General features: G+C 37.0%; 1 protein-coding gene across 8 annotated transcripts in view; it reads left to right on the top strand.

Annotated features, from left to right (window-relative positions):
• The first annotated feature begins 8,299 nt into the window (after positions 1-8,299).
• Positions 8,300-24,160, top strand: part of SLC38A9 (solute carrier family 38 member 9) — a 79,407-nt gene continuing 63,546 nt past the window's right edge. For 2 of the 8 annotated variants that reach the window (XR_001156878.3, XM_012775678.3), the window contains exons 1-2: positions 8,300-8,468; positions 20,924-21,070. Coding sequence is in view for 3 of the 8 variants with exons in the window: in XM_012775678.3 (XP_012631132.1) it covers positions 20,958-21,070 (113 nt within the window). In the remaining 5 variants the exon portion in view is untranslated. The other 6 variants (XM_012775681.3, XM_012775680.3, XM_076008023.1 and 3 more) reach the window with 6 other exon arrangements.

Raw genomic sequence — 24,160 nt, 5'->3', positions numbered from 1 at the left:
CCCAACCAACTCTCATCTTTTCTTCACATACAATTTGCATTCCAAGAATTTATCCATTTTATCTAATTTGTTGACATACAATTGTTCATAGTGTTCCCTCATAATCCTTTTTATTTCTGTAAGGTTGGTAGATGAAAGTGGTATGATTGCACTTTCATCTCTACTTTTAGTAATTTGAGTCTTTTTTTAAAATTTCAAAATACTAAGGGGGTATAAATGTTTTTGTTACATCATGAGTCAGGGCTATAATTGAGCCCACCACCTAAGAGTGTTCATTGTAAACCCCTTAGGTGGGATTTCCCCGCTCCCGCCCCTCTTCTTCCCCCCCACCCCATTTGATTTTCAATTACTTTTATTTCCCTTTTAGTTCCAATTTATTAGAGAGTATATATGGTGTTTGTTTTTCCATTCTTGAGAGACTTCGCTTAGGATAATGATCTCCAATTTCTTCCAAATTGCTGCAAAAGGCATTAATTCATCTTTTTTATGGTTAAGTAGTACTGCACGATATACCTATACCACATTTTGTTAATCCACCCATGAATTGATGGGCACCTAGGTTGATTCCAGATCTTTTCAATTGTTAATTGTGCTGGAATAAACATTTGAGTGCAGGTGTCTTTTTGATAAAATGACTCCTTTTCCATAGGATTGCTGGATTGCATGGTAGGTCTACTTTTAGTTCTTTGAGAAATCCCCATACTGTTTTCCATAGGAGTTGTACTAATTTGCAGTCCCACCAACTGTGTATAAGTGTTCCTTTCTCTCTGCATCTGTGCTGGCATCTATTGTTTTTGGACTTTTTAATAAAAGCCATTCTAAGAGGAGTAAAGTTGTATCTCATTGTGGTTTGAATTTACATTTCCCTGATGGTTAGTGATGTTCATCATTTTTTCATATGTTGGCCATTTGTCTATCTTCTTTTGAAAAACTTCTGTTCATGTCTTTTGCCCACTTTTTAATGGGGTTATTTTCTTCTTGCTGATTTGTTTGAGTTCTTTGCAAATTCTGGACATTAGCCCTCTATGAGATGTGTAGATTGCAATTTTTTTCTCCCATTCTGTAGGTTGTCTATTTGTTCTGTTGATTATTTCCTTAGCTGTACAGAATCTTTTTTGTTATTGTTAGTTTATTTAAAAGTTTGTCAATTTTGTTGATCTTTTGGAAGAACCACCTATTGGTTTCATTGATTCTCATTATTATTCTATTCTCTATGTCATTTATCTCCATTAAAATTCTGATTATCTCCTTCCTTCTGCTAGCTTTGGGTTTAGTTTGTCCTTATTTTTCAAGTTCCTTAAGGCAGAAAATTTGATTATTGATTTGAGATCTTTTTCTTTTTTAAAATAGAAATTTATAGCTATAACTTTCTTCTTGAGCACTGCTTTTGCTTTCATTCATCTCAAAGTATTTTATAATTTCTCTTGTGATTTCTTCAACCCATTCTTTATTCTGAAATGTGTTATTTAATTTCCACGTATTTATGAATTTTCTAGATTTCTTTCTATTTCTTATTTCTACTTTCATTTCATGTAGTCAGAAAAGATACTTTGTATGATTTCAGTCTTTTAAAACTCATTGTGGCTGGGCACAGTGGCTCACGCCTGTAATCCTAGCACTCTGTGAGGCCAAGGCGGGTGGATTGCTCGAGGTCAGGAGTTCGAAACCAGCCTGAGCAAGAGCAAGACCCCGTCTCTACTATAAATAGAAAGAAATTAATTAGCCAACTAATATACATAGAAAAAAATGAGCTGGGTATGGTGGCACATGCCTGTAGTCCCAGCTACTAGGGAGGCTGAGGCAGGAGGATTGCTTGGGCCCAGGAGTTTGAGGTTGCTGTGAGCTAGGCTGACACCATGGCACTCACTCTAGCCTGTGCAACAAAGCGAGACTCTGTCTCAAAAAAACAAAAACAAACAAAAAAAAACTCATTGAGACTTGGTTTGTAGCCAAACATATAGTCCAGTGGTCCCCAACCTTTTTGGCACCAGGGACCAGTTTCATGGAAGACACTTTTTACACAGGTTGGGGAGGAGATGGTGAGCAATGGGGAGTAGCTGTAAATACAGATGAAGCTTTGTTTACTCACCTGCTGCTCAGCTCCTGCTGTGCAGCCCGGTACCTAACAGGCCATGGACCGGTATCAGTCCACGACCTTGGGGTTGGGGACCACAGATACAGTCTACCTTGGTAAATGTTCCAGGTGCACTTGAGAACTCTACTGTTGTTGGATAGAGTGTTCTACTAGTGTCTAGTAGGTCTAGTTGGTTTACAGTGCTGTTTAACTCTTCTATTTCCTTATTGATCTTCTATCTAGTCCTTTATTGAAAATAGGGTGCTGAACTCTCCAACTATTAGTGTAACTCTGTCTAAGGTTACAACTTTACACATTTTTTGCTCATTAACACAGACTCACAATTATTGTTTTATGCATTTGTCTTTTAAATCTTTTTTTAAGGCCGGGCGCTGTGGCTCACGCCTGTAATCCTAGCTCTTGGGAGGCCGAGGCCGGCGGATTGCTCAAGGTCAGGAGTTCAAAACCAGCCTGAGCAAGAGCGAGACCCCGTCTCTACTATAAACAGAAAGAAATTAATTGGCCAACTGATATATATATATAAAAAATTAGCTGGGCATAGTGGCGCATGCCTGTAGTCCCAGCTACTCGGGAGGCTGAGACAGCAGGATTGCTTGAGCCCAGGAGTTTGAGGTTGCTGTGAGCTAGGCTGACGCCACGGCACTCACTCTAGCCTGGACAACAAAGTGAGACTCTGTCTCAAAAAAAAAAAAAACAAAAAAAAAAACAAATCTTTTTTTAAAAGACAAGTTACAAACCAAAAATACAAAACTACTGACCTTTAAATTTACCTATGTAGTTGGTATTCTTTATTTCTTCATAAGGTTTTTGAGTTGATGTCTACTATCCTGTTTTCAGCCCAAAGGACTTCCTTTAGCAAATCTTGTAGGGGAGGTCTACTAGTGACAACCTCCTTCTGTTTTTGTTCTGGAAACATATTCATTTATCCTTTATTTTTGAAAGATAGTTTTGCAAGGTATAGGATTCTTTTTTCATACCTTTTTACCCCATTCAACACTTAATTTATATAATCCAACTGCCTTCTGGACGCCACAGTTGCTGATGAAAATTCAGTTATTAATCTTATTGTGCATTCCTTATATGTGACCAGTCATTTCTCTCTTGCTGTTGTCAAGATTCTGTTTTTATCTTTTGACAATTTAATTATAATTTGTCTTGGTGTGGATCTCTTTAAATTTATAGTATTCGGAGTTCATTGAGCTTCTTTGATGTGTAGATTCCTGTCTTCATCAAATTTGGGAACTTTTCAGCCATTATTTTTTTCAAGTGTTCTTTACACTCCTTTCTTTTCTCCTCTCCTTCTGGAACTCCCATTATGCATATATTTTCTTTATGGTGTTTCCATGGTTCTCATAAGCCCTGTTCATTTTTCATTTTTTTTTCTTTTTGTTCTTTAGACTGGATAATCTTAACTAATCTATCTTTAAATTCCCGTCTCTTCTGCCTCCTCAAATCTGCTACTGAACTGCTCTAGTGAATTTTTTATTTCAATTATTATGCTTTTCAACTTCAGTAACTCTATTTAGTTACTTTTAATAATTTCTATCTCTTTAATGATATCCTCTATTTGTTGAAAAACCAGGCTCTCCTGGTTTCCTACAGTTATCGTCACTGGTTTCCTTCAGCTCTTTGAGGATATTTAAGACATTTGATTTGAAGTATTTATCTAGTAATTCCAATGTCTGGGCTTCATAAAGCAATGTTCTTTAAAAATTTTTTTCCCTAGTAAATAAGCCATACCTTCTTGTCTGTTTGCAGGCCTTAATTTTTTTTTTTTGAAAACTAGACATTTTGATTATTATAATGTAGCAATTCTGGATATCATACTCTTCCCCGCCCCACAAGGGTTTGTTGTTGCCGCTTGTTGTGACTGTTTTTTGTTTAGTGACTTTCTTGTCTTTTTTTTTTTTTTTTGAAAAATAGTATGTGATTTATTCATACAATAGAATACTATAAAACCATAGAAATGAAGAATCATGTACAAATACATGCAACAAAAATCTCACAAACACAATATTGAGGAAAAGAAGCCATATACAAAGAATGCATAATGTTTAATTCATTCACATAACATCCAAAATCAGACAGAACTAATCTATGCTCTTAGAACTCAGGACAGTGGTTACCCTTGGAGAGGAAGTAACTGAAAGGGAAACTAATAGGAGCTTCTGAGGTGCTGATTGTATGCATGTGTCCCATTTGGGAAAAATCACTGATGCCATTTGTATAGATGTTACACTTCAATAAAAAGTTAAACAAAATGATGTGCCTCTGTCTGGATACTAAGCTCAGGATGGTATATTCCTTTTCTCTTAGCATCTCCCCTTGCCTACAAACTCACACTTGCACTTTCAACTTCTAACTGCCACTTCCAAATGGTGAGGGTGGGAAGAGAACCAACTCACCAACTCTCCCTTACAGACTAAACAAAATTTGCTATAGGTCTGGCTGCTAATGGAGCAGGTCTACCAAATTGTGAAATCCAAGTCTATCCTTGCTTCCGGCCAATGTGCTCAAGTGCTCCCCTGCTTTCTCTACCCACTCTCAACAAAGCCTCTTACTCAGGAATAAATGCTCCTCTCAAGAAACATTTAAGTAAGTATCAAAGTTTTGAACCAAAAGGAAGGAGCTCTAATAGTTAACATCTCAATTGCAGGTACTGGATGGGCAAGGAGCCATCTGGGCCTGACACCCTTGGAGGTATATAACATGCAATTGGAGTGCAAGCCCAACTTGGGATGGAGGTGTTAAAATCCTGGCTCTGTCTTAAGCTAGTCTACATCCTCTCTATGCCTTGGTTTCCTCATCATTAAAATGGGGATAATGGTGCTTACTTCATAGAATTTTTATAAGGATCAAAATGACTTACCACATGTAAAAAAAATTAGAAAAGTGATTAACATAAGGTAGAAGCTTAATAGATGCTATAAGTATATCATTAAATAAGTGTAGCAGTCATTGCATTAGTTGCCTTCCAAGAATTAGGAATGCTGCCCTGTCAGAGGGCACGAAATTAAAAACTTAACAGGTGTGCAGTATTTGATATAACAGCAACTAGGAAGGTTGTAACACCATACACCTATACTTCCTATTAGATATGCCACTAAATACCACAGGCATTTTGGTACAACTTCTATTACTGGGCCCTGAAACTAGCCCCTGCTTTGCAGACCTAGAGACCTTTGCAGTGACTGGCTCGAGATAACCCAAACATACAAAGCCTGAGGTAGACAACAGAAAGTCAGTTTATCAACAATAAAAAATAACGTTCAGTAGCTAGAATATTCACACTGGCATTTTCACCCTATGGGCAGACCTTTAGAAGAAGCCGAATCTTCATCAGGATACTTGAATACATACCAAAATAGCACAATGGCAATAAGCTAAGACAGGCTAAAGAATAAATTTCCAAAAGAGCTAATGGATCTGGAAACCTGGACAGCTCATGCCTGACAATGCTTTTCTGTTTTTCTTCTGTTAACCAACATCCCACCCTGCATCAAAGCCTGTTCCACTTTGCATGCCTCTGCTCTGATCCTATATTAACACACAAAGTCAGGCAGCAGTCGTATTTGCTAAATTTCCAAGTATAAGTAGGGGGAGCAGGATAGGAAACTCACTATACTGATAATCTACCTTGCAGTCATTAGATGTTTGTATATATTAATAACATAAGTGAGGGTCTCTACCCCATGCCTTTTCTCACTGAAGGGACATTTCCTTGGGGAGTCACTCTATACCCAGAGTGCTTGGTGGACACTGGGGGTACAGGAGGGCCCAGCCCAACAGTGTAGTGCCCAAGTCACTCTGGCAGGCTGTGGCATTCTGCAGGTTAGCCCCTCAGATGTGGCGGGAAATTGCCGCTTCTTTGCCTGAACACTGTGGCCACTAATGCCATTCCTTGAGCATATTCTAGGCCCAAAGAATTCAATGTCAGCATTGTTGGTTACACCACAATCCAGCCATGTTCCCAGACCAATCATCTGGATCTCTAGTTCTATTATTGGCTGATTTGATCTTCATTTCTAATTTCATTCTCAGCGGAGCTGGTGAGTGTCCTGTAGTCTCTCCTAGGAACCACCTACTTCACTGTTTAGTGACTTTTCTGAATGAATTCTGTAAAGTCAGCATTTCTTGTTGTTTGGTCAATAAAGTCTCTGTCCTGTTAGTTTAGTGGTCAGCTAGAGATTTAACAGAGATTTCCTTTATTGAATGCCTGGAACCAAAAAATAAAAAGATAAACAGCCAAAATATGAGAAAATACTCCCAGTCTTTGCCAATTAGCCATGTTGGGGCACTCCTTCAATCCTTAGCCAGGTAGTCTACAACACTGCCTTAGCCTTTACTTTCTGCTCGCATGGAGACTAAAGGTCAGCCAGAAGTGAGAGTTTAGGGTGTTCTTAGGTCTTTTCTGAACAGGTATCCAGTCTTAGGGCATGCACATGGCCTTCTAGATTCCCCAGAATAAAAGACTTTTCAAAGCTTTCATTTGCTCAAGTATCTCTTTCCCCAGCCTCTTCTTTCCCAGGATTTTTGGTATGTTTATACCTTGCCCCCCATGGCAGTGGCTGTTTGCCTTTTTATGTTTTTGACAAACACTGCCTGGGAAGCTGCCTCAGCCCTGGGAAAGCTCTGAGGCAGGTGAAACAAAGTTAAGCCCCTGAACTGAACCTTCAGGGAACCATCAGACAGGTCAAAATACACAACCACACTTTCTTGGGAATAAGGTCTACATTGTTCCATCTGGTGCCAGCAATCCACACCAGAAATGTGGGCTGCCATCTTTAAGGCCACTGCCAACCCAGACAGTGGGAGATGACCACAGAGCTCTCTTGCCAAAATTCAGCAGTTTTCTCCTCATTAAGTGTTCATCTGGCTGTTGTAAGTTTTTTATTAGTTCCAGAGTTTCCAAAACTGATGATTCTGACAGTTTTGTCAGCTTTTTACTTTTGTAACGGGACAGTGTTTTTGACCTCTCTATCATGCCATTTTTGCTGACATCACTTCATACCATTTACTTTTGTGCTTTCTAGCCTTGTTAAAATTATTTCCTCAGCCTGGAATACAGAGAAAGAAGAAAATTTTTCTATTACTGAAGTGATCAAAAAAACATACTATTGACTTGAAGATAGGGCCAAAGAGCAATTGCAAAAGTTTTTGAACAAGGACACCATCAATAAAATAACTTTTATCTCCCTTAAAGGCAACATTCACTAAATCCTTTGCCATATATATATAAAGCCCTCTACAATAGAGGTGGTGTTCGAGAGCACAGGTTGAGATAAGCATTAGTTTGAATTCCAGATCTGCTGCCACTCAATAGTCGTTTGGCCTTCTACAAGGCACTTAAATTTTCTAGGACTGTTTCCTGAACTGTAAAATAGGGAAAAAACACATTTCTATAATTGTGGTAAAGACTTAAAGAGATATTACATGTAAAATTTTTGGCACTCATTGTTACTATTTGTTCAATTTGAGTTTTTAAATTCTAGGTCTTTATTCCATTACATTGTTTTTTTCAGGTTGTTTGACTCTTTAAAAAGAGCCACTGGCATCCTATGTAAGAGGAGCTTAGGGGTTGCCATATGGTTTTCGGGAACTGATCCTAAGCTGACTTTCATAACACATTAATTTTACTTATATTGTATGTTTATTTGGGGTGGCTTTGGGAACAATTGAGGCGTGCTACAATCCTTCTCAAGCCCCTCTTTAGCCTACAGACTCACTTTTCAACACATAAGAAACAAACCCAAATGAGTAGACGAAAGAGGAAGCATGCCAACCCAACAAGTTTTTTTTCAAACCAGCCTCCCTTCGTGTCCATAGGATCCAAGCACGTAACCAGAGTACAGAACACCAGCCTGGAAAGCCCGAGAGGTGGAGTCAGCCCAAGATGGAGAAGCCGCATCAGCGTTTTCTCAAGTAGCCTCCGGGGCTGTAGGGACAGCAAGAGATCTCAACCTTCCTTCTAGGTCCTCGGCCTCAAGCCCTGAAAGGAGACTGTAAGCAGGCCGCAGCTCGGACCAGACTTGCCCACCTGGGGCACCGGCAGCCGCGCCTCCCGAAACCAGAGGGCGGGGCTCTGCCGGAGGAGCGCGCCGGCAGCCGTAGAGGCCTCTGGGAGTTGTAGTTCGAAGCTGCGGGAAGCTTGACAGCGACCGCCGGCTTGGCGCGCTCAGAACTCTATCACCCGCCGGCCCCCGCGGCTGAGGCCCTTGCCGCTTCCTGTTTGGTGGACAAGGAACCCGGCGGTCACAAATTGCGAGGATTTGGGAAGGGGTCTTTGTCTTCCCGCCCAGTTTTCCGAGATTGAGTGCTTGGCCTGCCCAGGTAGAGCACGTTCCCACGTCTAGCAAACTCACCCCTCGGGAAGGTAGGAAGGGAACCGAAGGGAGGCGGCAGGAAGGGTTGAGCAAGCGGTGAAGCCAGCTGTCACCTGCGATAGTTCTTTGGTGCAGCGCGTCGGGACAGTGGTTTCTCAGTGGAGCGGGAAGGCCAAAGCCGGGGGGCTGCGGAGACTGCTCCGGAGAGGCGGTGTGAGCTTCTCTCAGGGCTCGAGACAAGAAAGTCCGGGAGTCCCGCAGGGACTGAGGGACGCCGAGGGGCTGTGGGAATCAGCGTCTGCTGGCGCCTTAGCGAAAAGGCAGGGTTAGGGTAGAATGAACACCTTGAATCCCAGGTGGGAGAAGGAGGGAGCAGGAGAGAGTTAGGGGAATCGCAGGAATGGGAGCGCCTTTCTGGATCCCAAGTAGAGAAAGAGCTGGAGAGGGGAGATAAGGGAGGACTAGGACCACAGATGGGGTGAGGGCCATGACTGGTAAGCCCTAGCCAAGCTTTTCACACGACTCAGTTATGAGAGTGAGTGTCTTGATAGTGGGTGGCTTGACATTTTATCTGTCTTAGAATAGTAGAGCTGGAAGGGGAGTTTGAGAGCAGCTGCATTCTCCTCGCTTCCTACAGGTAAGGAAACTGAGGTCCTCTGAGTTGGAGAAACCCACTCAACACCAGACAATTTAGTGACAAACTTGATTAAAACCTAAGTGTTAGAACTCCTAGACAATGCCTTATCCATTGCTGACATCAGTAGATCAGCAAACTCTAACTTGTAGCCCCATCTCTTTTTCCTTTTAAGGCCTTTAGACGTGACAATAATTTGGCATATGCAGGATAACAGGCAGCCTCTGAAGAAAAATTTTTTATAAATTTTCAGTAGGTCAAAATAATCCTTGTTCTAACTTGAAGAAAAATCACTCTGCCTCATAAACAACTACAAACTTCATAAAAGGTTAGTGGCAAAGATGTCACCTGTAGTTTCTTTTGCCGCTAAAAAAATAAAATTTACTTTTCCTTCCCCAACTTATGTCCACTAGGGCTCTGGGAACAGTTAGCCTTAGATTTCTTTTCACAAAATAAATAATATATATTTCAGTTATATATAGTATGTGTTAATTGTGATTTTGTAATACCCTAAATATTTACGATAAAGAGTGAATTCAGCATGGGAGGATGGAATACCAACCTGAATTACAAATTAAAATAATTTTAGTATGTTTTCAAAAGGATATTTGGGCATAAAAATTAAAAAAATTTCTACCAGGCCTGCATTTTATAACAAATTTACATTTCAATCCTTTGCTAGAGTTCATTCTTTCTTACTATCTAAATGTAACTTGAGAGCATTTAGTGTTCTTGGTGTAGAAAAAGAGGTTCTTTGGTGCTATAGTATTGCTTTGACTGGTAATTTATTAAACCACATTGTCCTCCAGCACTGTCAAATTTAACACCTTTTGAAGCATTTATTGGTCAGGAGGTTGGAAGCATGTTCCAACTGTCACATCAGAATTGGAACATTATAGCTCCAATTGGCTGACCAGTAAATGATTCATAAGGAAAGGATTTAGATAAGTTTGTCATCTAAATATCTTTTAATATCTTTATAACAGTTACAGACTTACATAAAAGAAAGCACATATACATAGCATAACTGCCTCCACCAGGGTGCCTTTTTTATGGTGTGATTCCATCTGCTTTTTGTATTGCTATACTACAGAAGAGGATAACCTATGACCACATTTGGCCTGCTGACAGATTTTCTTTTTATAAAGTTTTATTAGAACACAGCCATGTGCACTCCTTTGTATATTACTTTTCATGCTTAATGGTAGAACTATACAGTTACAGGTAACATATAGCTTGAAAAAGCCTAAATTATTTACTGTCTGGCCCTTTACAGACAAAAATATGTCAACCACTAGCCTAGTAAACTGACTATAAAGATAGTATCTGAACCTCCATAACATATGCAGAAATAAGTAATACTAATTTTTAGCTTCTTGAGCATATAAATGCTTGTATGTGGGTCCACAGTCACATTCAGGCACAAACTAGTGTATTCCGTCACAGGTTGATGCTAGCATCTTGGCATAGATACTAAAGATTTGCTTTTGCAAACAATTGTGAAAGGAAGTTTCTGACCTTAGTGTGAAAAGGAATGATATTCTTTGATATATACTACCTTTTTAAGATAATGTCATTTCAGCTTGCTTTGGTTGCTCTCTATGACCTTTTCATGGAAAGAAGATCACCAATATTTTAAATGCAACTTGAAAGTACCAAGCAAGTCAGTTAAGCTTTTGATTCCTACTGGGACCTGTCTCAGTGTGTTCATGCTGCTGTAATAAAATACCTGAGACTGGGTAATTTATAAACAACAGAAATTCATTTCTTATGGTTTTAGAGTTGGGAAGTCCAAGATCCAAGGCATCAGCAGATTTGATGTGTTTGGTGAGGGCCTGGTTTCCGTTTACAAGATGGTTCCTTATTGCTATGTCCTCACATGGTAGAAGGAACAGAAAGGCAAAAGGGGCCTGGCTAGTTCCCTTCAATTGTTTTATAAGGTTGCTAATCCTATTCATGAGGGCTTTGCACTATTGACCTAATTATCTCTAAAAGGCCACATCTTGGCCGGGTGCAATAGCCCACGTCTGTAATCTTAGCACTCTGGGAGGCTGAGGCGGGAGGATTGCTCAAGGTCAGGAGTTCCAAACCAGCCTGAGCAAGAGCAAGAAGACCCCATCTCTACTATAAATAGAAAGAAATTAATTGGCCAGCTAAAAAATATATATATAAAAAATTAGCCAGGCATGGTGGCACATGCCTGTAGTCCAGCTACTTGGGAGGCTGAGGCAGAAGTATTGCTTGAGCCCAGGAGTTTGAGATTACTGTGAGCTAGGCTGATGCTAGGGCACTCTAAGCCCGGGTAACAGAGTGAGACTGTCTCAAAAAAAAAAAAGCCCCATCTCTACATTGACGATTAAGTTTCAACATATGAATTTTTTTTCCTTTTGGAGACAGGATCTCACTCTGTTGCCCAGGGTAGAGTGCAATGGCATCATCATAGCTCACTGCAACCTCAAACACCTGGGCTCAAGTGATCCTCAGCCTCCCAAGTAGCTGGGACTAGAGGCATGGGCCACCATGATTGGCTAATTTTTCTATGTTTTGTAGAGACAAAAGTCTCACTGTGTTGCTCAGGCTGTCAGCATACGAATTTTGGAGGAGACACAAATATTCAAATCATAACAGGACCCCATACTAAAATCTTAAAGTAAACAATTAGGGACTTGTTATTAAATGACTTAGGTTTGACTTAGTAGTCTTGCATCTGGGACTTTTTTTAAACTCAAAGATAGAGCGAGATACTAGAAGTGAATATGTCTGTTTATGTCATCTTGTATATTTAGCTCCCATGGAATTATATGACAAATTAATGCTGTAGGAGTATTTAGCATTTTAGTCATTGATAGACTATTCTGTGTTATCATCTTTGTAATATTAGCTATGGAACTCTACCTCTCAACTTAATTCGTCAAACTTCAGAATATCTTACAGTTCTACTCATGACATTTAAAAAGGTATTAAATTTCTTTTGAAACATTCATGGGGAATTTGAAGATCAGGCCAATAGAGATAACTAAAAATTACCAATTTCCTTACAGTTCTTTATATTTACTTGAATATCATTAAATCTTTGATTAAAAGGCATCAGGGAGTTTGGGCTCCTCATTTATGATTTGTTATATTAAATCACTGTGATATCATCAGTTTTCTGCTTGTGTGGAATAAATAGCTAATTTTACTATGCCATAAAATTTCGAATTTGCTCAGAACAAACATATACAACTAAACTGGAAACTTTATTTTAATTCTTGAATAGCCTTCATGTTTCCCTAACCTTGATTATCACTTTTTGGTAAGGATGACTGAAATCCAAGGATCTATCTAGATTTCTCCTCCTTACTGGTTTCCTCACATTTAATCTTTAGTTAAAGTATTCATCTCCAGAAGTTGAAAGGATCGTCTTTCTCTAAACCACATTTTTAGTTTAGTTTAGGAACCAGTACTAGAGGGCGTAATGGTTTACAAAGTAAATCAAGAAGTGTGGCCATGTATTTTTGCCATTGTTTAAGCATATATCTTTTCGATAATCTGACTTGGCTATTGTCCTTGCACCTGTTTCACTGCCACTGGAAGGGTTGTTGCTGGCTAAGGAAATATCTAGCCTTGAGACAAAAACATTTGCAACGAGAGAAACAAATTCATCTAAACTAGTTTGGTTCAAGAAAAACAAATTCATTATGTTTAACTCTGGATACCTAAGCATGCATTTTCACTCATTCTAGTCCCAGCCATTGCCATTATAAAATCTAGACAAAGGAGATTTGATTTTCAGAGTATAGTGGAAGTAGCATTTGGGATCAAGGTGACCTGGTTTCAATCCCAGATGTGGCTTTTAGTAACTAAGTGATTTAAGACAAGTTACTTCTCTGAGCTTTAATTTGTTTCTTTTCTTTCTTTCTTTTTTTTTTTTTGGTATTATGAAGGAAATACTCATTTCCCAAATTCTAAGGATTAGTTAGAATTAACAATATGTAAAACATTAGGCCAATGGTAGGCATTCAATAAATGAATGTTAATTACATTTCCCACTACCATTCTATGATATTAACTTGTCTTTTTTTCCCAGAATGACATCCAGTTTCTTTAGATATGAATTCCTTCCCTTTAGCACTGTTTTTATTTTTGACAGTTCAGTAATTCTATGAAGGTCAACCTTTTTTATTTTTCATACCTTGCTGAGTTTACTTGCTTTATACTAAAGACATGTAGATATTGTCAGCTGATTTTGTTCAGGCCACTAAGTTAAGCCAATACTTCATTTTTATAGTTATTTTTAAAGAACCAGATTCATAATAAAAGTGATAGCTGTGTTTATTGAGTGCACACTGTGTGCCAGGCACATTATGTATATTATCTCATTTAAATCTCAAACGCTGTAAGACTAGTATTTTTATTATCCCCCAAACCGATGAATCTTGGGGAATTTAAATAAGTTGCCCAAAGTCACATAGTAAACGGAAGAGCCAAGATTCAAATCCAGGCAGTCTTACATTTGAGTTATCAACCACCACACTCTGCTTGATAGAACTGGAATAGGCCATATCCCAAGTTACCCAATGTGTATAATTCAAACAAATTAATGCCTTGGCAATTCTTTCTGAAGGTGTTTTTATCAGTTGTTGGAGATTTAGGTATAATAAGGTTCTGCCCACTTATCAATATTAAAATTTTTGTCTAACATTTCTTAAAAACCCTATAGATGGCTTTTCTTCCCCAAAGTACAAGTTTCATTAAGTTTAGTTTCATTAAGTTCAGAAATAATAATAATAGAGTTTAGTAGTGTTTGGCATGGTTCTAAATGCTTATACATATGAATGTATAGATTTTTTTTTTAAATTTTCATGTGTTTTAGATTTTCCTGAATAAGTTTTCCCAAGTTCTTTGTTATCCATTTTGATGAAAGGATGAAAGCTTTGATGAAAGCTTCCCTACAGACATCTTTTCAATTTCTAAAATATTTAATTTTTTAAATTGAGAGATTGCTTAAAAATTCTATAAAGCTGTAGCCAAATTCTAAATTTAACTTTCCTACAATATATTTCTTTCTTTCCTAAGCTTTTATCTCCCCTGCTATGGACCAACTTAATTTAAAATATATCATTCATAGGTATTTTATGTAAAATGTTTTTACTTATTATATTCAGGGAACCATTTTTTCAAGTTGGTCAAATTGGAAGTTTTAAACTAAGAAAATTTAATAGACATGTTAGTTCTAATTTCATATATTAGTAAGTTAAAATAATTTTGAAAAATACTGGCTTTTAGTTTTAAAACTTAAGACCAGACAAGTCAACTGAATTTTGAATCAGTTTTATTACATAAAGGAAGGAACTGAAAGATCAAGCTTTTGATTTTGACTTCTCAACTGTTGTAATGAAATTAATTAACTTTTTCTCAGTTACTCCCATCATGATGGGATTTTAGTAACAATTACCATTGAATAATATACTTTACATTCAAGAACATTTCTTATGCTATGGATTTGAATATGTGTAATACATATGAATTTGTGTGTCAAAGTGTCAACTAAACTTTTTGCCTTAAAAGAATAAATCTTGCACTGATCTACTTACTAAGCTAATTTAGAAGTTAGGGTCAGCAGTTAGTGTAGAATTGAGCTAAAAGTGAAATGATGAACTGAAAATCAGAATTGGTTATTAGCATCCTATTAGCTTTTGTTATTTAAGTGATTTAGGACAAGTTACTTGACTTCTCTGGGCTTCATAAGTTATATTTTTTAAGTTTATTGAGGATGGGGACTATGACTTTAAAATTTTTAAAAATTTTTCTTAATATTTCATGTTGTAGGGGCTCATTGAGAACTTGTTGAATTAATATATTATTCAGAGTTTACCATTGTTCAGTGTTTTAGTTGTTTCATTTAAAAATAAATAATCATTTTTACCATCATACTCTTTTTATAAGATATAGAAATAAACCCCTTCTTGTTTGGAGATGATAATATTAATATTTTGGATTCATTTTTTTTGAACGGTTACTATTATGAAGTACTACTTTAACATTTATCTTTAACATTTGTTTGTCTCTGGTAGGACTAAGTTAAGGAAAGCTTTAACTTGTTTAAATGTTGGGCAGGAAAGCAGAAGAGAGAAGTGGAAAGGAAAGAAACAGAAAAGAAAATGCACGTATTTGGAGAATAGAACAGGTTACCGATATCTGTGTCACATAATAATCAGTGGCATGTTAACAACATTTGCCTAGTTGTTCATTACTGTAGAAGAACTTTTCACTTAACAAAAAGGAAAAACCCAAGAGGCTGCATATGTAAAAAATATTTTTATTTGGTTTTTGATGGGAATAATTATACATTTGAACATTTATTTTCCCATTACAAAGTGCTAAATGAAATATGCATTATCTCATTGCATCTTCAGACAACCTCAGTTTATTATTTTGATTTTGCAGATGGGTAAATTGTCTCATGGAAGTTACAAGGTTAGTGCTAAATTACACAGGTAGTGAGTGAGTGGCAGATACAGGACTTCTGATTTTAAAAACCTTATTTTCTTTCTACTTGTTCATAAATGTTACATTTAAAAAATTAAGAAAAATGGACATAAGAGTTCGTTAAACAAATATGGCAATTAATAAAACCGCACTTGCCTAGTAATCTGGACAGTAACAAGAAACAGAAGACAAAAAAAGACAAAGGACCTGTAATACTAGTACTTAGGGAGGCTGAGGCAGGAAGATCACATGAGGTCAGTAGTTTGAGACCAGTCTGAGCAAGAGTGAGACCCCATCTCCACAAAAATAGAAAAATTAGCTGGGTGTTGTGGTGTACACCCGTCGTCCCCACTACTCGGGAGACTGAGGCAGGAGGATCGCTTGAACCCAGGAATCTGAGGTTGCAGTGAGCAGTGAGCTATGATGACACCATTGCACTCTAGCCCAGGAGACAGTGAGACCATGTCTCAAAAAAAAAAAAAAAAGGAGAGTGAAAAAGAGATGGCAAAGAACAGGAAAGACAGCACACAGCACAGCATAGTAGTGAAAAGTACAGGCTCTGGACACAGACTGCCTTGGTTTGGATTCCAGCTCTGCCATTTACTAACTTCGTGATCAGTTACTTCTCTGTCCTTTGTATGCTTATCTACAAAATGAGGATAATAATAGTAACTTATAGGGTGAGTAATAAAGGTATATCATTTTCCTTTACATGTTAAAACCTATACATTTCATTTTATGGAGTTTTCTGCATTTTTTAATTATGAAATATACATATGGAAAAGTACATAAAAGATATTAATATATACACACATATATATAGAATAATTGTAAAACAAATGGCCATGTAACCAGAATCAAGTTGAAGAAGTAGAATATTGACTTCACTATATAAGGCCCCCTCCTGTTTTCCCTATTGCAACCTCCTATTTTCCCCCTAGAGTAGAGTTTCTCAGCCTCAGAGGTATTGACATTTGGGGCTGGGTAATTTTTTGTAGTAGAAGGCTGTCCTATGTATTGTAGGATGTTTAAGCAGCATCCCTGATCTCTACCCACTGGGTGCCAGTAGCATTCCCCCCAGTTATAACAACTAATTGGGTGAGACCAAATTCTGTATTACCTTCCCTCTACACGTCTTTATATGCTGTTTGGAGAGGAGACTGTAGGGGGTAAGGGTAGAAGCAGGGGTTTCCATTAGAAAGCTGTTGCAGTAATCTTGGTAAGAAATGGGAGTGATCAGATTCTGGATATATTTGAAGGAAAAGCCAATAAAATTTCCTAATGGATTGAATGTAGATGTAAGAAAAAGTCTTAAGTGATTCTAAGAATTTTGGCCTGAACAACTAGAAAGATAGAGACTCCATCAACTGAAGTAAGGAAAACAATGGGGTGGGGTAATTTGGGGGGAAGAAAATCGAAAGTTCAGTTTTGGACACATTAGGTTAGAGTTGTCTATTACGTCTAGGTAAAGATGTTGAGTAGGCACTTGGATATTCATGTCTCAAATTCAGGAGAGAAGTTTGGGCTAGATATATTAATGTGGAAGTTATCATTGTCTAAATCAGGGGTCCTCAAACTTTTTAAACAGGGGACCAGTTCACTGTCCCTCAGACTATTGGAGGGCCAGACTGTAGTTTAAAAAAACTATGAACAAATTCCTACGCACACTGCACATATCTTATTTTGAAGTAAAAAAACAAACGGGCAAAAACACCCGGATGTGGCCCATGGGCCGTAGTTTGAGGACACCTGGTCTAAGTCAATAGAACTTTCTACAGTGATGGAAATGTTTTATATCTACACTGTCTAATATGGTACCCCCTAACCACATGTGGCTTTTGAGCACTTAAAATGCAATTAGTATGACTGAGATACTGAATTTTTTATTTTATCTTATTTTAACTTTAAGAAGCCACATGTGAATTAGTAACTATTGTATTGGACAACACAAGCAATGGAATTAAAACCATTAGACTGGGTAAGATTACCAAGAGATGGAGAAGAGAACCAAAACAGAACCTTAGAACTCTGCAACTTTAAAGAGCTCTGAGACATGAGGAGCAAACAGCAAAGGAGCAGAGAAGGGGGAGGGACCAGTGAGGTAGGGAGAAAACTTGGAGGCCTAGTGAATCTAGTTTATCAAGGAGGAGAGCAATCCCTTTTGGCAAATATTTCTGACAGGTCAAGTAAGTTAAGGACTAAGAAATAACTGTTGGGTTTACCAATATGGAGGTCATTGGTGATCCAACAGGAATGGGTTCTGTGTAGTGATAGGGAAGATACCTGATTAGCATGGGTTTAAGAAAAAAATAAGAGGATCTTATTTATTATATGCTGTTTTTCTCATCTATTTTATATTTTATTTTTCTCCTTTTTTGCCTTATTTTAATTCAGTTTTTTTTATCATTCTCTTCTTTACCCTCTATTAGATTTAAAGTTATATACTGTTTTCTAAATATTATGTTAATAGCCACCTTTAAAATTATACCATCAATGTCTAATATTGATCTGGGCAATACAAGGATCTTAGAACACTTAATTCCAAGACCTTCACCTGACTTTTTTCTCTTTGGTCTGGAATGTAATTCTTTTTTTTCTAACCCTATCATATACTGCTTATTAATTCTCTTAGTTTCATTAAACTTCTTAAATCTGCAGATTAGTATCTTTTATGAACTCTGGAAAATTATCAGCCATTATCTCTTTAAATATTATTAATACCTCTGTCTTCTTCTTTCTGGTTCTCTAATTACATGCTTTTTAGACCTTCTCATTCTGTTCTCCATGTGTCTTAGCCACCTTTCACATTTTCTGTCTTTTTTTTTCTGCCACAATCTAAATAGTTTCTTCTGACTTATCTTCTAGTTCATTAATTTTCTCTTCAACTGTTAAACTTATGCATAGAGTGTTAAAGTTTGGCTATTGGATGTTTTTTCCTAAAAATTCACTCTCATTCTTTTAAAACATTCTAAGTCAAGTTTTGAAATTTTCCATGTTTTATTTTATTTATATATAAGCATCATTTTATATTTTTTTTTTTTTTTTTTTTTTTTTTGCGACAGAGTCTCACTTTGTTGTCCAGGCTAGAGTGAGTGCCGTGGCGTCAGCCTAGCTCACAGCAACCTCAAACTCCTGGGCTTGAGTGATCCTTCTGCCTCAGCCTCCCGAGTAGCTGGGACTACAGGCATGCGCCACCATGCCCGGCTAATTTTTTATATATATATCAGTTGGCCAATTAATTTCTTTCTATTTATAGTAGAGACGGGGTCTCGCTCTTGCTCAGGCTGGTTTTGAACTCCTGACCTTGAGCAATCCGCCCGCCTCGGCCTCCCAAGAGCTAGGATTACAGGCGTGAGCCACAGCGCCCGGCCCATTTTATATTTTTGTTCCAACAATTTTTATAGTTGAAGTTCTTGTGGATCTATTTCTGCTGCTTCCTCTGGTTCTCACTCATAGTACTTTATTTCCTTACATGCTAGGTTATTTTCAAATTTGTAGTGTTCATTGTCCTTAAAAGATTGTTAGCTGTACTTCTTTGAGGCCTTGTATGGAGATATTTCCTCATAGGAAAGATTTACATTTGCTTCTGTCCATTACCTAGAAGTACTACCAAGCAGGTTAATTTTAAATTAGATTCACAGCTTTAAGTGTTCCTTGACCACCTTATAAATCCCCATGAAGTCCATAACAAATTATAACAGTTCCACCTCCACAGATACATATAGTCCCACACTCTGACTGTGGTCAGAGTTAAGAAAATTTCTCTGTAGTTCCTTTATGAGGCAGCAAGGCACTTTTACTTCCTGTTAACATCTACTCCCTGTTAACATCTACTCTGATGGATGGTAAAGTTCTTTAGAGTTCCAGCTGTATTGTGTTGGAGAAGTAAAAAGAGGGGAAAATTTCTTATTATGATCATTCCTTACTTTGGATGAACACTGGGCTTTGTCTTCTATTTCCCTAATACTACAAAAGGCTTTGAAAATGTCAGCCCAAATTCTCCTGGTACAGCAAGTACACTCCAGGCAGCAGCAGTTTCCTTGAGACATATACTTCCCTAGGTTCCTTAACTTCTACAATGAGCTGACTCTCCGCACTATTTTTCATACTTTTCAAAAGATATTTTAAATATTTTACCCAGTATTTTTAGTTGTTTTCTGTAGGAAAATGGGTTCAAATAGCCTGATCTGCCTTATTACTGGAAATGGATTGCCCCATTTATTTTTTAGTAAGCTGAAGTTTCAATGGAAAAGAACCCAAACTCTGAGAAGTAATTTAAAGAGATTTATTCTGAGCTGAATTATTCTGAACTAAATAGCCCGGGGAGCCACACTCAAGAAGCCTTTAGGAAATGGTCTCCCTGTGGTTGGGTTATTGTTTGGTTTTGTACATTTCAGGGAGACAGGAATTACACATAAAGTCATAAGTCAATACATGGAAGATGTACGTTGGTTTGGCCCAAAAGGGGAGAACATCTCAAAGGAGGGCATTACAGGTTATAGATGCATTTAAAGATTGTTTGATTTGTAATTGGTTAAGGAAATGAAGCTTTGTCTAAAGGCTTGGAATGTTTTTTTTGTTTTTTTTTTTGAGACAGAGTCTCACTTTGTTGTCCAGGCTAGAGTGAGTGCCGTGGCGTCAGCCTAGCTCACAGCAACCTCAAACTCCTGGGCTCGAGTGATCCTTCTGCCTCAGCCTCCCGAGTAGCTGGGACTACAGGCATGCGCCACTATGCCCGGCTAATTTTTTTTTTTATATATATATATATCAGTTGGCCAATTAATTTCTTTCTGTTTATAGTAGAGACGGGGTCTCGCTCTTGCTCAGGCTGGTTTTGAACTCCTGACCTTGAGCAATCCACCCGCCTCGGCCTCCCAAGAGCTAGGATTACAGGCGTGAGCCACAGCGCCCGGCCAGGCTTGGAATGTTTTAAGTTAAAATAAAGAAGTCTGTTAATCAAAGACAAACCACCGGGCATATACCCAGACTCAAGTGATCTGTTAAGTAAATTGAAGACCTGCAGGTGTAGCTTAAGCTTTGTCTTGCATAACCTTAGGCCTGTTGATGAGTTACAAAGGATATCTCCAAGAAGGGAAGGGGGCATGACAAGGTATGCCTGACCTCCCTTCTAATGGCCAGCAACTCAGCTTTAGAGTATTTCTGGGGTCCCCTTGGTCAAGAACGGGGTCCATTCAGTCATCTGGGGAGTTTAAGATTTTATTCACAAAAGTAACTCCATTTCAAGTTAGTAAGTTTCTGATAAATATTCAGGCATGCACATCATTTTATCTTTAAAAAATTCCCATATTTTTCCAATTTCTTATGCATGCAAATGTATTACTTATGAATAGTAAAATATTTTAAAGTTAAACTAAATTATTTATCTTCTGATTTATATAGGATTAACTTCCTCAGTGCTTAGACTCTGAGGAAAATGGCAAATATGGATGGTGATTCTAAGCATCTTCTCATCCCCGAGATAGATCATGAAGTAGATTCTGGACCGATGAATATCCAGTTTGATTCATCAGATCTAAGATCCAAAAGGTAAGTGTTTAAAGTAAAACACTTATTTCATAGTTAGGGTTTTTAATGATTAAAATAGAATTAATTGTAACTAAAATGTATAGATTTGATTATAAAATACCAAATTTCTTTTTAAGTGTTTATTTTATTTATTTTTTTTATTTTTGCATATTATTGGGGTAGAAAATACCAGATTTCTTACAGGATTTGTATGTATGTATATAGGGGGGAAGTAAATAGGAATACTATTTCCTTATTTATATTTGAGAGAGAAAGAGAGAGAGAGATTTTTTTACTAAACTCAAGATCTGTTGGGGGAGGGGCTGGCATAAGTTTTACAAGTAAGACACATTCATATAATTCATTTAACAGATATGTATTGATTACCTGCTTTGTGCAAGGTAATATGCTAGGTGTTGGAGATAGACGAGTAAAATTAATAGATGATCTTTACCTTCATTAAACTTAAATTCCAACAGATAGTTTAAAATAATTTGAGTTTAAATTCTATTTCATTGTATACTGGGAAAATCCAAAAGAAAAATTATAAATAATAAGAGAATTCAGTAAAGTGGCTGCTTACAAAATAGGCAAAAATAAATGGCCTTCCAATGAGAAATTTTAATGGAAGAAAAGATAAAATACATAGAAATAGTCTTAACAAGAATGTGTAAAATCTATATGAGAGAAACTTTAAAATGCTCCTGAGGGACATAAAATAAGCTTTAGAGTATTTCATCAAGTCTGAGATGCTACTAATTATAAATTGCATTTTATAAAATATAACACGAAGCAAAACTTCCAATACCTGTGATGCAAAATCTCTTAGGACTTAGAATTTTTGTTTTGTATTTATTGAAAGAACTCTTGGACTTATTTGATATTTCATCATATATTTCTTATGCAATTATAAAAAGGAAAATACAAACACAATATATCAGTTAAGGTGTTACTAACTCATTATATTTAGAATCTGATTCTTCCGAATCACTTTTTGGCTTGGAGTCTTCAAAATAGGTGTTTTTCCCACACTGAATTGTCCTTTGTGCCATTAAGAACGTTAATGTAGCATTTCTTGGAAAGATTTTCTTCCAGATCACTGACCCTTTGTTTTGATGCTTGTAATTTCCTCATCTTGCCAGAAGGCATCACAGAAGGTTTTTTTTAACAACATGACTCATATGTCTTCAAATGGTTTGTCTGAAATAACCAGGAATGGCGATTACCTGTCATGCCACCAGGCATAACTACTATCATATGGCCACCTGCTGACAGAGACAAAAATGTGTTCTAGATTATCAGATGCATCATTATTTAGAAATGTTTACGTGTGTATATTAGTTTTTAAAATTTTACTTTAAATTTTTATTTATTTTTTGAGACAGAGTCTCACTTTGTCACCCTGGGGTAGAGTGTAGTGGTGTCATCATAGCTTACTGCAACCTCCAAGTCCTGGGCCCAAGCTATCCTCCTGCCTTAGCCTCCCAAGTAACTGGGTCTTTAGGCCTGTGCCACCACACTGGGCTAATTTTTTTTTTTTATTTTTAGAGATGGTGGTCTCCCTTTTGTTGAGGCTGGTCTCGAACTCCTGATCTCAAACCAACCTCCTGCCTTGGCCCCCCAGAGTGCTAGGATTACAGGGGTGAGCCACCATGCCTGGCCTAAATGTGTATATTAGAATCAATAGAATATGATGTAATAAAAAAGTATATTCTGCTCTCAGTGGGAAGACTCTAAAATAAAGATGTCATACTCTTTACATTTTAATCCATAAATTAATGTGATTCCCCCAAAAAATACCAGCAGCCATTTCCAAAGTTTATATGGATCAGCAATTTCACTTGCAGGCATTAATTTACAATGTCAAATGATGTATGTACCAGGCTGTTTAATACAGTATTTTTTATAACAGCAAAGACTGAAAGCAATCAAAATGTCTTTTCTTACAAGAATGAATAAATAAATTATGATACATTTATACAATGAAATATTTTTCATCTATTAAAAAGGAGGTGGCTTTATTATATGTCAGAATGGAATGACTCTTCAACTATTTTGCTAAGTGAAAAATACAAGTACAGAGAAATATGAATAGTATGCCACCCCATTTGGGTAAAAACGATACATTATATATAATACAATATGCATAAATGGAGTCTGGGGGAATAAATAGAAACTGTAAGAGTGGTTGCCTCCTCAGAGAGAAACTGAGTGCTTGAGGTGGGATGGTGTGGCAGATATATATCCAATAATTGTTCAACAACCCCACCTATTCCTTGTCAACAGAATCCAAATTTTGTAAAAGTTACAGTGAATCTTAATCAGGTAGATAAAGTAAGGTTGGTTTAAGATAATCTTGTTTCTATTTTTCCAGATACTTAATTTTTTAAAGGTGGCAATGTGAAATTTATCACAGGAGAAATTTATCATTGTCATTTATATTGTCCATCAGAAAAGATAATGAAATGAATCTTTTGATTCTCACTTGTATATTCTAACATCAGCAAATATAAGTACTAATGAATGCTAACTGAATGCTCAGGGTTTCTTGAAACCTCTAAATTCTATGACAAATAATTGACCACTGTGACAATAGAACATAGGTCATAACAGTGCATTCCATTACAATAAGTTGGCAGGAGTTCAAACAGTTCTCTGAAGATTTGTTTTACTGGGTAGATTAAATGGAAATATATTATCTGTAATGAAACTTGTCAAAATGAGAGGGAATCAACTCTACAATCATGGCATAACTACCTAGGTAAGCATGTTTTAAGAAAGGCAAATATAGGGACTTAGTGGTACTGAATACTAATTTTCTGTTAAGAAAACAAACTACTTGATGAGAAAAAAGCATGAATACCATGAAACATTGTTATTTCTGTTAAGATATCGATTACTGTAAAACTCATATACACTGAGGGAAAAGTATCTTCCATTTAGAAGAACCAATTTAGACAACTGTTTCCAAAACTTCATTTTAGAGTCACCTTATGACTTTGGTGATATCTCAATACCACCTGTGTAATACTATAATTTAATATTTCTTTAAAATCTTTTAAAAATTAGGGTTAATTTAGCTTCATCTTCACCTATTTGTGAAATGGTGGA

Source organism: Microcebus murinus, chromosome 11, assembly GCF_040939455.1.
Source record: "Microcebus murinus isolate Inina chromosome 11, M.murinus_Inina_mat1.0, whole genome shotgun sequence".
NCBI classification, from domain to species: Eukaryota; Metazoa; Chordata; class Mammalia; order Primates; family Cheirogaleidae; genus Microcebus; species Microcebus murinus.
Note: the sequence above shows the minus strand (reverse complement) of the source record. Positions and strands in the feature narration are given on the sequence as shown.